We start from the raw sequence: 15,709 nt of genomic DNA on the forward strand, positions 1-15,709 counted from the left end.
AAGATTGTTTTTTCCGACCAATCAGTGAACTTTTAGGTGTTTGCTGGCTGTCAGTCATTTTGAGTGTTTGCTGACATTACTTCGGAAGGTGGGATTTTGGAGACCGGGGGGTTAGTTTAATGACTAATCTCTATATCCAAATTTGGGGACTCCCCAAACTTCATAGTATGTGAAAGACATTATTTCAATTAAGTGTTATGTCCGAATATGCAGTATTCATTAAACAGTTGGCAAAAAATACCTGGATTACTTGCTACTTTGACCAAGATACCACACCTATGGACATTTTATAGAACGTACTTTATTAACAGCTAAGATACTTAAAATGTTAAATGCATCCTCAATTTCAGGAAGAGGCAACAAAAGTGTTGCCTGTGAAATCTCAGAATTCCGCTCTTTGTGGTTAAGCTGAAGTATTGAGTATATTTTAAAGATGAATAAAACCAACCCAAAAATGCAAATTCTGTCAACATTTACTCACCCTCATGTTGTTCTAAACTAAGATTCTTTCTTCTGCAGAACATAAAAGCAGATATTTTGAGAAAGGTCTCTCTTTTTTTTTGTTTGTCCATACAATAGAAGTCAATAGTAACCCAAACTGTTTGGTTATCAACATTCTTTCAAATATTTTCTTTTGTATTCCACAGAAGAAAGTAAGTCATACAGGTTTGTAAAGGCGAGTAAATGATGAAAGAATTTTCATTTTTGGGAGAACTATTTAATCCGTTTAATCCACAGTCGATCCACAATTCAAGCATGCAAACTGCATTTGAAATATTAGTTAAATACAATGATATACAACATTTTAATAAATCAGCATTTTCAGCTTTGAAATTGCATAAGTTTGAGTATTTTGCAGTTTTATTCATGCTCTCACTGGTTGCTCAGATGATCCCACAATCCTTGTACAATCCTGGCACTCAGCTCCCATACAGAATGGATTGAAACAGCTGCTAATCAGACACCGTTGCAGCAGACTCATCTGGTAGAATTGCTTACAGCACCTTTATTTTTACATTTACTCATTTAGCACACACTTTTATCCCAAGCAACTTCCACTGCATTCAAGCTATACATCTTTTCAGTCGATGCATTCACTGGGAATCAAACCTTGGTGTTGCCATGCTCAACTGTTTGAGCTACAGGAATCTTTGAATGCATTTGATTGTGCAGACCAAGAGCGTCGACAGTCATTCAATCGACTGTTGTGCGTGAGCACAAACACACACATGCTGCCCACACACATGTAAATATTGTGATCTTAACCATCCTTTTTGAGAGCCAGGTTAAAACATAATGAGTCACAGCAGATGATGTCAGCACACGTGATCTGTTTAACCATATCAGGTCGATTGGAACACAAACTCATGAGGAAAGACCTGTTGAACAGATGCTGTGTTTATATGTGAACGTGCACACAGGAGCTTCTCTGTCTTGCCTGCGTGGGCTGCATTTACATGATGCTTCACGTGTTAAAAATGCTGCATAACAGAAGCCAATTGTGACTATCTCATTTTCTCTCTACATATCCGTCTTTTCCCGCTTGTTGATATTTTTAGAGCCCACAGAGATGAGAAAACAGGCCCCACTGCAGGCAAGGCAGCAAAGACATGAGGGGGTGGAGGAGAGAGATAGAGAGAGCAAGAGAGTGTGCATGAGTAGTAGTAGCTTTCTACGTCTTCCAAAGATAATTAACTGCACTTTCAAGGCAAGAAAAAGATCCAACAAGACTCCAAAGGCCGTTCCACACGCTCTCATTACTTTGAATGGCAGGCCCTGTGAAGACTCTATCAGCACCGCAGAAAGAGCCGGCTATTACAGTAATGTGTGACATGATGAGGTTGAACACTTCTTTAGACTGGGTGCACTGCGGGTGAAATTACCTGGTTATGGTGCTCGATGCCCATGCTGATTGTATTGATGAGGATGGCGATCATAATCCCTCTGTTGAAGTACTTGCTTTCAACGATACCCCAAAGCTTCACTCTTATTTCATCCCAGATGTCTTTACATTTCCCGAAACAGGTGCGTTCATTCTTCAACGTGTCCTCGGAATCCTCGTCCCCCCTCTCTTCCAAGTGGTTGTCATCCCTGTCGGTCTCCTTCAGCGCACTCTCCTCTTCCTCCCCATTGGCCGAATGCCCCGTCGACCCCTCCCCCTCCTTGAGTGACAGAGCTGCAGCACACTGTGGACACTCCTGTGGGTTTGGGGTGATGGAGAGGGAGATGGCGTTCTCTAGAGTTTGGGAGCTGTGTTCCAACTTGGTTTCGTGAATACAGTGAGGCGCTATAAGACAGAAGAAAAATTCGAAAAAAATTTGTTTGACATTTTCATATAACACAATAAAATTTTTGCCCGTCAGTTTCTTGGATAACTGCCATGATACTGCTTTGGATTGAAATATCATTGGGCCATTAAAGCAAAGACATGCATGGATTTGTTCTTTTTTTTATTGCAACTTGCTCTTTGCTTTTATTACTTTATTATAAAAGCAGCTGAAGAGGCACCTCTTCCGCAAGCACTTAATGACCTCACACTCTTAAACCAATGCGCTTAGGCACGCACGCACACACACACACACACACACACACACACACACACACACACACACACACACACACACACACACACACACACACACACACACACACAACAACAACAAAAATAAATTTGTCCTCTTCTCTAGCTGGTTTCCTAATCTAGTTGTCTAATAAACCTGGCATTGTGCACTACAAAAATTGTTGGCTCTTTGATGAATGCTTTGTTCTTCTCTGTAAGTCGCTTCGGATAAAAAGCGTCTGCTAAATGCAGAAATGTATGTAAATAACTTGCTATTAGGTTTGCAGTATCAAGGAAGCTAATTTGAAACTTGGCCAGGCTTCAAGCTCGTGCAAGTGGCTAAATACACTGAAACAAATGACAAATAACTCTCTGATGATATCATTTATTATTTCAGATAATTATTGGGGTTTTGAATGAATTAATGCTAATAATAGCACCAAAATTCTACAAAATTTGCACTAAAGTGAAAAAAAACTGGAATACATCCTAATTTACTGTATGTAACTAAATACAAAACCAATGAATTTTAAATTAAAATTATTATTTGATGAATATATAAAAAAAAGATTTACATTAAATTGCTATGCTATATTTCTTTTTTGTTCCATCTTTTGAACCGTCAAAATGAACCAGTTCACTAGAATGATTCAGAATTTCCAACACTACGTATGAATGAGAGATGACAGTTTAAATGAACCAGTTCACTAGAACGAATCAGACTTTTTGAAGCCAAATACAAGTGATAGAGGATAGAACTAGGATGAATCAGATTTTCCCATGCTAAGTTTAAGACAAAAAAACAGTTTACTAGAATGAATGAATGATGTGTGTTGGAAAGTCTGATTCATTCTATAAGAGCAGACTTTCCAGCACAACATGTTAAACAAACCAGTTTAGGATGAACTGACTCACTAAAATGCAGCAGACTTTCCAACATTATATATGAGTAAATAAATTGAATCAAACTTTTCAACACTTCATACGAGCGAAAAAGGAGAGTTTATGATGACTGATTTCACTAGAATGAATCACTTTTTTAACATTACAAATGAGCGAGAGAGGGCAGTTTGTATGAAAGCTTGCTACTATTTTGAAAACCGTTGACCTAATGTCAGGCTACTTATTTTTAGTTATTCATTTTTTATTTACTCCCCAACACTGTTAGTCATAGCATTTCTCTGCCTCCAACTCTCTCCTCACTCACTCTGAGCTGAACGGCAGTGATGTCTTTCTCCACCATTCACATTAGCTCCTCCCCCTGTCGATCCTGCACCTCCTTTGCCACGCCCCTTCCCTCCCCCAGGAGGAGGGGCTTTGCCACGGAGCATGTAGTAAAGAGCAGCTGAGCGACGGCGGGCCTTGCGTAGGATGTGGCAGACCAGCTGGAAGAGTTCCTCGTAACAGTCTCCGGGCTCAACGAGCGAAGCCAGCGTGCTGGAGGACAGGTAGCGAGCACGTTGCTCTTGCATCAGCTGGTGCTCTCGCTGTTTGGTCTCCGAAAACTGAGTGGCAATGACCACCAGGCACAGATTAATCATGAAGAAAGATCCAATCTGGAACAGGAAGAACAGAGATATCTTGAATATAATGAAAATGATCAGACACACTTACGTTGTTCTAAACCCTTAAAGGTGCAGTCACATTTACCATTGTCCGAAAAATTTCACAGCCAAAATCCAGCCACAATGAGTTCAAGTTGGTCATGCAATTTTGTTGTGTTGAACAAAAGAAAGCTGCTTGATTAGATTTTTCTTCCGTGAATAAAAAAAAAGAAAAAGGGTTGAAGAATGTTCTGGTACTGGTCAATCTTTTCTGAAGGTCATATAAGAGCTTGTTGTTGTTCATTGACAACTCTACACTTTAAATCAGGATCTTGAATTCAATTCGGTGATTCAGTGATCGCAGCAGAGTTGGAACCTGAGAACTGAATCAGTCTGATTTTTGAACAAATCATTCAGACTAATTGTGCAAACCAGATCAATCGATTCAACAAATTTGACTTACAGAAGAACCAAATTCATTCACAGACTTTAGTCCTTCTCTCAAAGATTGCTTATACAGATTTTTACTGAATAACTTTTTGGTCTCTTTGTCGCACAAAACTATTGTATGACTTCAGAACTCTTGGAATAAAGAGCACAAGTCCTATAGACCACTTTTACGATACTTTTATGGTGCTTTTGCAACCCTTTTGAAGCTTGAAGGCTCCAGGCAACGTTCAGTGTAATTGCTTGAAAAACTTCAGGATATTCTTTTAAAATTTCTCCTTTTATGTTCTATGAAAAAAAGTAAAATGGGTTTGAAACGACAATGTTCATATCCATTTTTGGGTGAACTAAACTTTTAAGTATATTTATTTGAGTATACATGCATTTTGCTGTCATTACAATACCTAAAGATCATTCTTAAGCTTAATTCTGTAACCATAACTCTCACACTGCATGTGAAGACTCAGCTGCTTTAAATATCCAGATCTACATGACACCTAAACCCATTGGAAGCTCTCTAACGCAGCCTGTGCTGCAGTGTTTGGCATTAGCAGTGGCCATAGCTGTCAAGATGAGCTGCTATAAACGGACCCTATGTTTGAAGAAGTCAGCAGACGCCCAAACAAGAGACTGTTTTGTTGTGTGTGCGCCTGTACTGCTCTGGCTTTGATATGCTATAATTATCAGGCTCTTTCATAGCAGCAAAACCTCCAAATATCTCCCAGTCCTCGCAGAGAAGGGCTAGATCCCTCTGCCAACGTGAAACGGATTATAATAGGGAGCCAATCATTTTAAAGACTGAGGGTGAACCAGTTCTAGACTTATCAGAAGAGAGAGCCTGCTCTTATATCATTCACCATTCATATCACTGGCATTTGTCAACACGCAAATGCACACAGATCTTGCTCGCCTTAATGAAAGTACAGCCTGGTTGCAGCTTATATGAAGTAGGGATCAGAGAGGACGGATGAGTTGTGAGGAGGACAGAGAAGGTGGAGAAATGAGGAGTTGGGCATATGTGTGTGTAGGGCAGCTATGCAGATGCATCCTGCCTTCTCATCTGCTGTCCTGATTTGTGATTCTGATGTGTGACTGGACTGCTCCTAATCAACAGCCAGACTTCTGTTTTATGCAGATAGACACCTTCTTTCCTTGCAGTCACCTCTCCTATCATCAATTCCACTGTACTGTTTAATGCACACACACACACAACTAAAATGTGTCTTCTGCATCTCTCTTTGATATGCTATGAACACATTTGTTTCTTTAAAGGGATAGTTTAACCAAAAATGAAAATTCTGTCATCATTTACTCACCCTCATGTCGTTGCAAACCTGTACAGTATGACTTTTTTTCTTTTTGAGGAATATCCACAGCTGTGTTTCCCAAAAGCATTGCCACCAATTTTCTCTACGATCAGCTTAGCTCACGATGCTTTTGGGAAATGCATCCCAGGCCAGTCTTTAATATTATGAAAGAGAATGAGGACTGGGTGACAAAATAAGTACTATAAAAGTGGTAGTGATAGCTTTGTCTGAAGAATAATTAGGAATTTCACTCATTATTCACTAAAAATGTAGACATTCGCTCTAGCTCTCCTATATAATAATAAAACAAAATAAAACATAATGACTAATGCTTAATTAACAGCCCACAATAAGAGAAGATTAGTCATGAACAACTTAACTTATTTGAGTTTGTTTACACCTTTAAGTCCCAAATGGTGCCTTTACAACATTGAAGACAAATCAGTGCAGTTACTTATACAATATTTTAAAACCAAAGAAAAAAAAAATCTGACATTGCTTAGAAAGACAGACAGAAAGTAAGAAAGGGAAAAGAAAGGGTCAGACATACAGAAGGAACAAGGCAGAAGTAGAAAAGGGGTCAAAGGGGTGCTGGTTAGTGAGTATACTTCAGTTCTGTTACAGTTGGGTGAAAGATGACAGGTGATGATTTATACTCTCATTTAATATTGTTCTTACAATGTAAGGTTCTGGCTGCAGGCAGGGTGACCTTAAGTCTTCCTGTCCAAAAAAAGTAAGCAAAGCCGGAAATTTCATTATTTTGCTATTAATTTGAAAATGTGAGGAGAACTTTGCCAAAAGATTTATATAGATTAGGCAATAAATTAACATAAAAAAAAAAAAAAAAATATTTATGAATCATATTCATTACTGAAACCCACAAGCAGCAAGCCAAAAACATTATATTTTACATTATACATACTATTTTGTTGCCTCTAATCAGAGAAAATGCTTTTACTCTAATTATATATGATCATTCGTTCAGCTGAAGAGGAAAAACTGGGCACAGAGATGCCGAGCCTGAATTAATTGCTCCAATGTTCAATAGAAGTGAAAGGAAGTGAATAGAGGTTCATCGGCGGGGTGCGGGCTGTGTCGGCACACTATGGCCCTCTCTCTACAGGTAGCGACTGCTGGCTGTGTGGTTGCCAGGTTACAGACAGAGCAGGGCGTCAAAGAAGTAAATAAAAGTGCTGAGGGACAGCCTGCACACACACACAGTGAAAAGACACATCTTACTCCCTCAAAACAGTGCAGATCACATAGGGATTTGGCTGTTGTTTCGGGCTATGAAGGGGGCGCCAGAGAGCATAAAGCATCACAAACTAACAGCTACATAGTTTATGATTTTTTTTTTTTTTTTTAAATATGTATATGAGTTTTCCTGTTCAGTGTGATGTATAATGTACCCACACTTGTTAGTAACTGCCTTTTTCCAGACATGTAAAAGCTTTAATAAAATCATGATTGGGAATAAAATAGAACAGAACAAAACATGGAAATACATTGAGCTTGTGTTAACCACAAACCTTATTTTAGGCATTTAACCAAAAACTCTTCAAACCCCTCAGTAAATAATAACCATCAAGTATCAAGTATTGCTTTTATCATTTAAAATACAGTGACATGCTATGGCAAGCCATTTTAGCTTTTATTTATTCACAGGATGCATTTTTTGATATCAATAATTAAATTTGTACTATTTAAAATGTGAATTCATGATATTAATATAAAATATGTCTATTTCTGATATCAGGAATTACATTTTCATTAGTACTAGTTAAAGGAGGGAGGATTGTAGTGGGAGCACTGGGGTGTCAGGTGTGACTGTGTGGCAATGGCAAATGGTTTACATGGCTCATGGGTCAGGTAGGAGGGATTTTGCTTAGGGCCCCAGGGAGGTCAGGATCGGCTCTGCACGTGACAGAAACAACATGGCGGATATAGTACGTCCAAATTTCATTCATACTACCCATATTCATTCTATATAGAGTGTACTTTTTAACGGTCGCAAAGTAAATTCAAATGAAGTAGGCTACCTACTCGGACAGTGCGCGATTTCGGACACAGCGAGAGTCAACTGGGCTGCACCTATGGACCTTTGGTCACTTCCTGTTTTTTAAGCAGCACAAGACTAATAATGACTAGTCTAAATGATGTCTGCTCAGTCTCTTTATACTTCACTCAGTGTCACATTCCACCAGTCAAGGTACTGCTGGTGCATGCTGGGAAAGATCACATGACAGCTTCGCAGGGTGCGTGTGTCGGGGTGGCAGGGTCTCTGTCAGGAAGTGTGAGAGACTGCCGTGATGGCAGCAGGGGTCCGCTAGTCTGATGAGCTCTAATTAACTGCTAATGCTTTCACTCTGCTGACCTACACAGGATTAGGCCCTGTCATTAGCTACACACACCCCCACCCCCACCCCCCCACACACACACATACACATTTCCATTTACTTGCCATTTGTTGGGCTAAAATGGATTTCGGCATCTCCAGCAGTGCCATCAGTTGTCTAACACGCGTTTAAACGCGGGAAATGGGAAAGGTAAGAAAAGCACAAATAGCTACAACAAATATCAGCAGGCCTCTCCACTATCTGACCTGCACATCTCATTCCTAAATCCATTCCCTTCCTCTTTTATTCCTTAAGTCTCCTGCTGTCTTTCAGCCTCAGATCCTTTTCCTTCTTATCCTCAGGGCATTTCTTTCTGCTCGCTCTCTTCTTTAATCTTAGGAGAAGACATTATCCGAAGCACATCTCACTGCAGGGCTGTCTCGTTCACTGCTGTTCCTCCCATTCAACAAAGAGGGCCGCCGCGGTACAAGAGCTGGCTCCAACACAGTAACGTTAAACATACAGCAGAAGCAAAGATAAATGAATTTTCTAGTGTCCAGCTATTGATTCTTCACTATGTTGTTCATTGCCTAATTGATCTGTGCAGCTCCGTCAACTCCTAAATGTGCTGTTTAGCTAATATCTGCATCTTTGAAACATTCAGGCCATCAATGGGAGTCGTGCATATTCAGTTAAGCTCAGTCTGTCAATAAAAGCTGTTTGCAGATGAATCTCTGAGGAATGACAGTAGTGATGTTTTTCAAGATTTTAAACTTCAGCTGCAGCGCACCATATGGCAGGACTAATCAAATGGATATTGTCCATAAACATCTATTACCCATTACGTGGCCTTGCATTAAAACTACTGTATTAAGTTTGAGTTTGCAGATGGCACTCTAAACACTAAATATGAGTCTCAAAAGATGATTGTTTTGGAAGAAAGAGTAAATAATTAGTACTAGGGATGCACAATATATTGGTGCCATAGTAGTTATCGGGTGATATTAGAACTTTTTTTTTTTTTTTTCTTCAGCATATCAAAATTAATATCCATTTTTAATACTGTACATTAATGTTGTGATGCCTAATTTTACTCTAAATTTACATTTAAAATGGTTAATTGCAGTATTATAATGTTTTATTTTAATTTATTTAGACAAAATAGTATAGAATTTTAATATCAGCCATTAATCGGTTAACATAAAAATAATCACTGTCTTATCTGTATCGGCCAGCATATTAATATCAGTGCATCCCTAATTAGAAGGCTTTGTAAGTTGTAAGGCTCAGAGTTGTAATGTGTTAAGCTGTATTTTTGTGTCCAGGGGAGAGACATGACCTTTTTGTTCTTACCATTGAGACCAAACATCCAGTTCACCCTCTGGCCCTGTTTAAAGGTCACTAAACTTCAGGTCCTCCCAGACTACATATGCCATATAAAACCACAGACTACAAGTTCTTAATAATTAGGACACATGCTTCATTTCTGAACACATGCATGCCAACATATAAAAACTTACGATGATGAGGAATATGAAGTAGATGAAGTTGTAGAAGGAATGAGCGTCCATGACGTAGTACATGATCTCCACCCAACCCTCTAGCGTGATCACCTGCACAGACCAGATCAGACCACATTCAGGCTCTTTATACACCGGTAAGATTAGTCTCGGATGATCCATCACAAGTCGTTAGTTGAGACAAACTGCTGTTCATGATGAAGTAAGATGCGTCTACTATTTGTGGTCGGATTTTGAGGGAAGAATCTACTGTATATATAAAAAGTATATAAGAATTAGAAGTGTTAAGAGCGTAATCTTTTATTAGATTAGTCTTAATCACACTTAATATCTTATGCCATTTTGTTCAATTCTCATGAAATGCAAAAAGGATGGATATAAGAGAATATAAGTTATTTTGCCAAACCTTTGTTTTAGAACAGTGGATGACTGACAAGTGTGAAGGCGGCCTTTCTCTTTTGTCCAAAACGCATCAGGATAGATTAGCATTTGCAACACACTACACATGCAATGTGGTCACATGCAGTTCTGACTTCATCTGAACATGCATCGGATCGCATTTACACTTATATTTAGTGCTGCTGATATATGATAGGATCACCCAAAACAGACTGAATCAGATGTATAACTTAAATGGCATTTGGCTCCGTCTCATACCTGAAATATGACGATCCATGCATAACCTATGTTGTCAAAACTAATCGCTCCTTTATGTGGGTTGGTGTGTCCTGTATGACAGCGGGTGTAGTACTGGTTCCAGTTCACACAGAGTCCCACTGCAGAGGCACTGCCATTGACCAGTGGCTCCGCACTCAGACCCAGGGCCTGACGGTGCAGCGCGTCCTCTTTATCTAGACAGCACTCCCGTCCGCCCTCTCTCCGAGTGGGCACATCATTGCAGGACATGATGCCATTATCCTGAGCAAGAGAGCAGATGAAGGGCCGCTCGTCATCCTCCTCAGGCCGATAATATGGAGCGGGGAGGGTGATGCCAGATGTGCTGAGGGCAAGACGAGAGGAGAAGTCAAGGTTTTTGGAAATACAGAGTTAAAAACTGCACAAAATGAAAATGCATTAAATATGTATATAAATTATTAATATAAACATACATATATACATATGCAAACTAGGGATGTACGAGACTAGCCGCCTAGTCGATTAAACAATACTGCTGCTGCTAGTCGACTTGGGAATACTACTGTAGTCGTTCACTTTTTTTTGCACATTTAATGTTTTGCTTTATATTTTTACAAAGGCTATGTTTAAATTACCATCATATAAATGTTACATCTTAAAATTAATATATTATTTTGAAATAAGTATATCTGCAGCGGAAAACAAAATCATTTAATTTGATCTCAGATTTTGCATACGTTGTTTTCACTCGCAGCGGTTGATAGAAATGTCCACTCGGAAGATGAGCATTTTGAAAGCCTATACACAAAACTTTTCTGTTTTTTTTTTTTTTTGTCATGTCAAACTAATATAAAAATTAAGCTTACTTACAGGCTTGCTATACTACTGGTTATGAGGGACAATACGGTATGAAATTTTATATCATCAGATTAAAGGAAAAACATCATGAATGAAACTTACTTGACACTTGAACAGTTGCTATATCAACATTGCATGTATCTGACCTGTTTTTAGCGACATTCAGCATGGGATTTGACTGTTGATAGATTAAATAGTCTAAATATTAAATATTTTCTAGTCGGTTGCAAAATTTCCATTTAAACGTTAATGAAATTAGTTGTTGCGCACATCCCTAATGCGCGCACACACACACACACACACACACACACACACACACACACACACACACACACACATATATATATAGACCCGTTGTCTCACATGTATATAGATGGACGGATAGAGAGACAGACAGACAGAACAATAGATGGACAGAACCAAAGACAAAGAGACAAATAAACACAAAATTGTGTATGTAATCAATCTCTCTATCTGTCTCTTTGTCTTTGGTTCTGTCCATCTATTGTTCTGTCTGTCTGTCTCTCTATCTGTCCATCTATATACATTTTATACATTTAAAAAAAGAAAAGATATATACATACTGTATATAGAAATTAGTTTTCTTATTATTTTCTAACACAATTTTGTGAAGTTTGTGCTTAAAACAAGGGGGAGAAAAAACAATAAGAAAACTAATTTCTATATACAGTATGTGGTAGTTCAGTGGTAGAACTAGAGTCATTGTGCATCTATATATCTCATCTGGTGAGTTGCCACTTGTTGGCCTAAGAAAAATGTAAGTGTTTTTTGCAGGATAGCTGAAAGCTCTCTAGGTAGACCCGAAGAGATCTGCGCAGTATCCAGTATGGACTCATTCTATAACAGAGCAACTGAGCTTGTGTAGTGTACATGTGTGTGAAGCCCATTTCTCTGGGAGTGACCCATTGAGGGCAGCCTGTCCCTTAATCACAGTGTTTTACTGCCCAGAAATAGCTGTTTCCATCAGCCACTCACCCTCTCATTCATATAACAGGGTCACAATGACTATTTACCCTCCCTTTCCTCCTCTCTCGCTCGCTTGTTTTTATCCTCTTTCTCCGTTTCTCTCACACATATCCATGTATTAGCAGCAACATGCAATACAGATAAGCATAGCACATGCAAGCCACAGTCACACTGACCAATCAATGCCTCTATTGCTTTGTGGTCTAGACAGTTAATCTAAATGCGCGTGCACACACACACACACACACACACACACACACACACACACACACACACACACACACACACACACACACACACACACACACACACACACACACACACACACACGACAGCCATGTTGGAGGTATTGGATGCCAAGAAAGGATTGGTTCATCCCCAGGGTGTAATTCTCCCCATTTGGACGGAAGACTACTCCGCAGACTCGCAGCTCGATCAAACCAAGAATGTTTCTGTTGTCGTGGAGGACATTTTTCCTTTGCCCTTCAACAACACGGCAGCCAAAAGATCGGAACCATTCGATACCAGTAATGAGCAATGGTACATCAGGCTACACCAGAAAAAGCAATTTGTCTAGGTAGACCACCGTGGTGACACTTGTGCGAGGATATACGTGTGCACATTTCCAACTCACAAAACTAATCAATGCCTGTGATGTGGCAAATTGAGCCAATGAATCAAACATCATACAGACGTATGAATTCCCCCGTGGGCTTTGTGCGGTACACACTGAGATCTCTCCTATAAACGTCAGTCTCCATTTTCAGGAGGATAGTCAAGCCAGACTACACGGCACTGCTTTACTTAAAGAGCTCAGTGGTATGGCGACAACCGGAGGGGTTGGGAGAGAAAGACAGAGACAGAGAATCAGTAGGTCAGTCAGGGCTCTGCAAGGAGTGCTGGAGTGTGAATGATGTTTGTGCTAGTGCCAGTGCTCGGGCACAGCATGGCAGCGCACTAAGACGCACAGCCCAGCGTGGCACACTGCTAACACCCCACTGTGGCACAAAATGCCATTCCACTGCCAATGAGACTGCTCTCACACATGGAGATAATTGACCAATGACTGACACGCTGTTTGTGGGTCGTCACAGGTGGGTTGGTGTTAAGGAATGCACTATAAATCGAGCCCTGGAGATCATTGTGACTTTGAGGGTTGACTTTTTAAAGGAAGTTCTTTCATTTGAGTCATTTTCAATGTTCGACTTGAGCAATCGAAATTGTATGTTTGGTGCTTTTAGCTCAGTTAACGTTGATGGTCTTAAAGGCGGCATGAAATTAAAACTCTATTTTCTAGGGGTGTAACGAAGGGTGTAACTGTTATATCGAGATATTGCGATATAAAAATGTAATGATATGTATCGTTGATGTAAACGATGTGATTTGCAATATAGACTTTTATCCAAGGCTCAGCTTACAGTTTTTATAAGGTATAATTCACCCAAAAATGTAAATTCTGTCATCATGTACTCACCCTCATGTCGTTTCAAACCTATAAGACTTTCGTTCAACTTCCAAACACAAATAAAGATTTTTTTTTTTTATGAAACCCGAGAGACTTCTGTCCCTTCATTTAAAGTCCATTCCTCTAAAACTTAAAAGATCCCAAAAATGTCATAAAGGCATCGTAAAAATAACCAATCGAGTGTTCTAATCCAAATCTTCTGAAGAGACATGATGGCTTTATATGATGAACAGATTTACAACGCGCATACTGTAGTAAACACGGACATTCAAATGCTTGTGTGACGTGTGAAAACAACATGAGAGTGAATAAATGCAGAATTAAAATTTTTGTATGAACTAACAATTTACAGTTTGGGAATAGTAATTTTGTCATTCTATCAAGCGATTAGAACTGTGATTGATTGCATTGATCATCTGAAGCGCACGCGCTGGAACGACACTCCTCAAAGTGTAAGCGCAAACAATTCAAATCACCATATCACATTCAGCTTTAGTAGTATGGTTATTCAGAGCGTTTTAGATGGGTTATTCTTATTTGTATAGTGCATTAATAGCGGGAGAGGCGGGACATAGTGAGCACCGGGAGAGTCTGTGCGTATGCGGCTTGTCTAAATCCAACAAACGACTGCATTGAAAACGCGAGGACTGCGTGAGGAAAAAAAATGAAAATTTACAGAGTTTCAGTGACATTACTACATTAAACGACAATATTTATAATGCAATGTGGGATTTTTTTTGTGGGTCCTGATAATAATACAATAATAATATTATTATAACAATAATAAAAAAGTAAAAATAAAAAAAACCTCTCCACACCACAAAACAAATGCAAGCTCGCATTTATTTTTGAGTGCAATGCCCACATGTCAAAATCAATTAATAATAGAACCAAGTTCCCGCCTTACAGTGTTTCTTTTTCAATTAAATGTTACACTCGGATGCACTTCAATATGGAAGATCTGTCCCTACTTCTGTTTCACTGAGACTTTAAAGGTGCTATCAGCAACTAAATGACAGATATCACTGAAATAGGTGCCATGAGGAATCACACCTTTCATTTCTATCAAAGCAATTTGTAGATTTACATTAAGACTCGCGAATATCATGAGACAGTTTTTTATGTCTTCAAGAGAACAAAAGTGTCACTTCTGAAGGTAAATTAGCATAAATTACTAATTGAAATGCAATAAAACGAAATAAATTATGGTGTAAAGCAAGCTGACAAAGTATTCTTACAAACTAGTTTGCTAGCAAATGCTGGCAACTGTCATCTCTTCGGGTTTGCTGAGAGGGAATGTGGTTTAAAATGGCTAAATGGCAATTTATTGAACAAAATGTCTAAAGTTGGCTAAATGGCTGAAATTTATTATATTGATTACATATACTTATATGTAAAACTTTGAAGTAATAAATTATGGTATGTAAGTTTCGTTAATCGGAAATCGCTCCAGCAGCTCACTGTTGGTATAGTTACATAGTTATGGTTAAGTAATGTTTGAAGCCAAATAAAAAAGTTCTTGTTCTTGTTATCTAACATTTGCAGTAAACGTCTGCAAAAGCTAAAGACATTCCTTATATAATACACAGTGGTGTAATTTAATCAAGTAATAACTTAGTTATCGTTATCAGTAAAATCCACTGTCGGTCGACCTCTAGTGGCGACACCTGCTACTTCGGTGACAAACAACAGTTGTGATGAAGGTGAACACCCATGGTCCTATTTTTGAGAATGTTTTCTTACGTTGGAAGATTTGGAACGAAAGAGTCTTTGTACCTGATGAAGTGCCTCTTATGCTTACTCAAAGATACTGAAATATTGGCATTTAAAAACTCACCGTCCAACCCCAAGTAACACATTAAGGTCTACACATTCAAATTAAAGAGTTCATTTTCAAATTTAAAATTAGAAAACATTTTTATTTACTTAAAACTTATAATAAACATTTTGCCATTTTTTTTTATTAAAAGAAAACTAAATGTAAAAACAGAGTTAAAACTGAACACAATCTTCTGCTCAAACTGTGTATAGAACCATTTTTTAATAAGA

At 38.8% G+C, this 15,709-nt stretch overlaps 1 protein-coding gene across 3 annotated transcripts in view; it reads right to left on the bottom strand.

Moving 5' to 3' along the window:
• The window catches only part of cacna1ia (calcium voltage-gated channel subunit alpha1 Ia), a 106,112-nt gene that overhangs the window by 66,389 nt on the left and 24,014 nt on the right, over positions 1–15,709 (bottom strand). For all 3 annotated transcript variants that reach the window (XM_079847029.1, XM_079847027.1, XM_079847028.1), the window contains exons 5-8: positions 10,372–10,714; positions 9,715–9,807; positions 3,768–4,116; positions 1,884–2,287 (exon numbers count right to left, since the gene is read on the bottom strand). In XM_079847029.1, coding sequence (XP_079703155.1) covers positions 1,884–2,287; positions 3,768–4,116; positions 9,715–9,807; positions 10,372–10,714 — 1,189 coding nt within the window. The remainder of the gene's footprint in view (positions 1–1,883; positions 2,288–3,767; positions 4,117–9,714; positions 9,808–10,371; positions 10,715–15,709) is intronic.

This window comes from Squalius cephalus (genome assembly GCF_949319135.1).
Source record: "Squalius cephalus genome assembly, chromosome: 1".
Taxonomy (NCBI): domain Eukaryota; kingdom Metazoa; phylum Chordata; class Actinopteri; order Cypriniformes; family Leuciscidae; genus Squalius; species Squalius cephalus.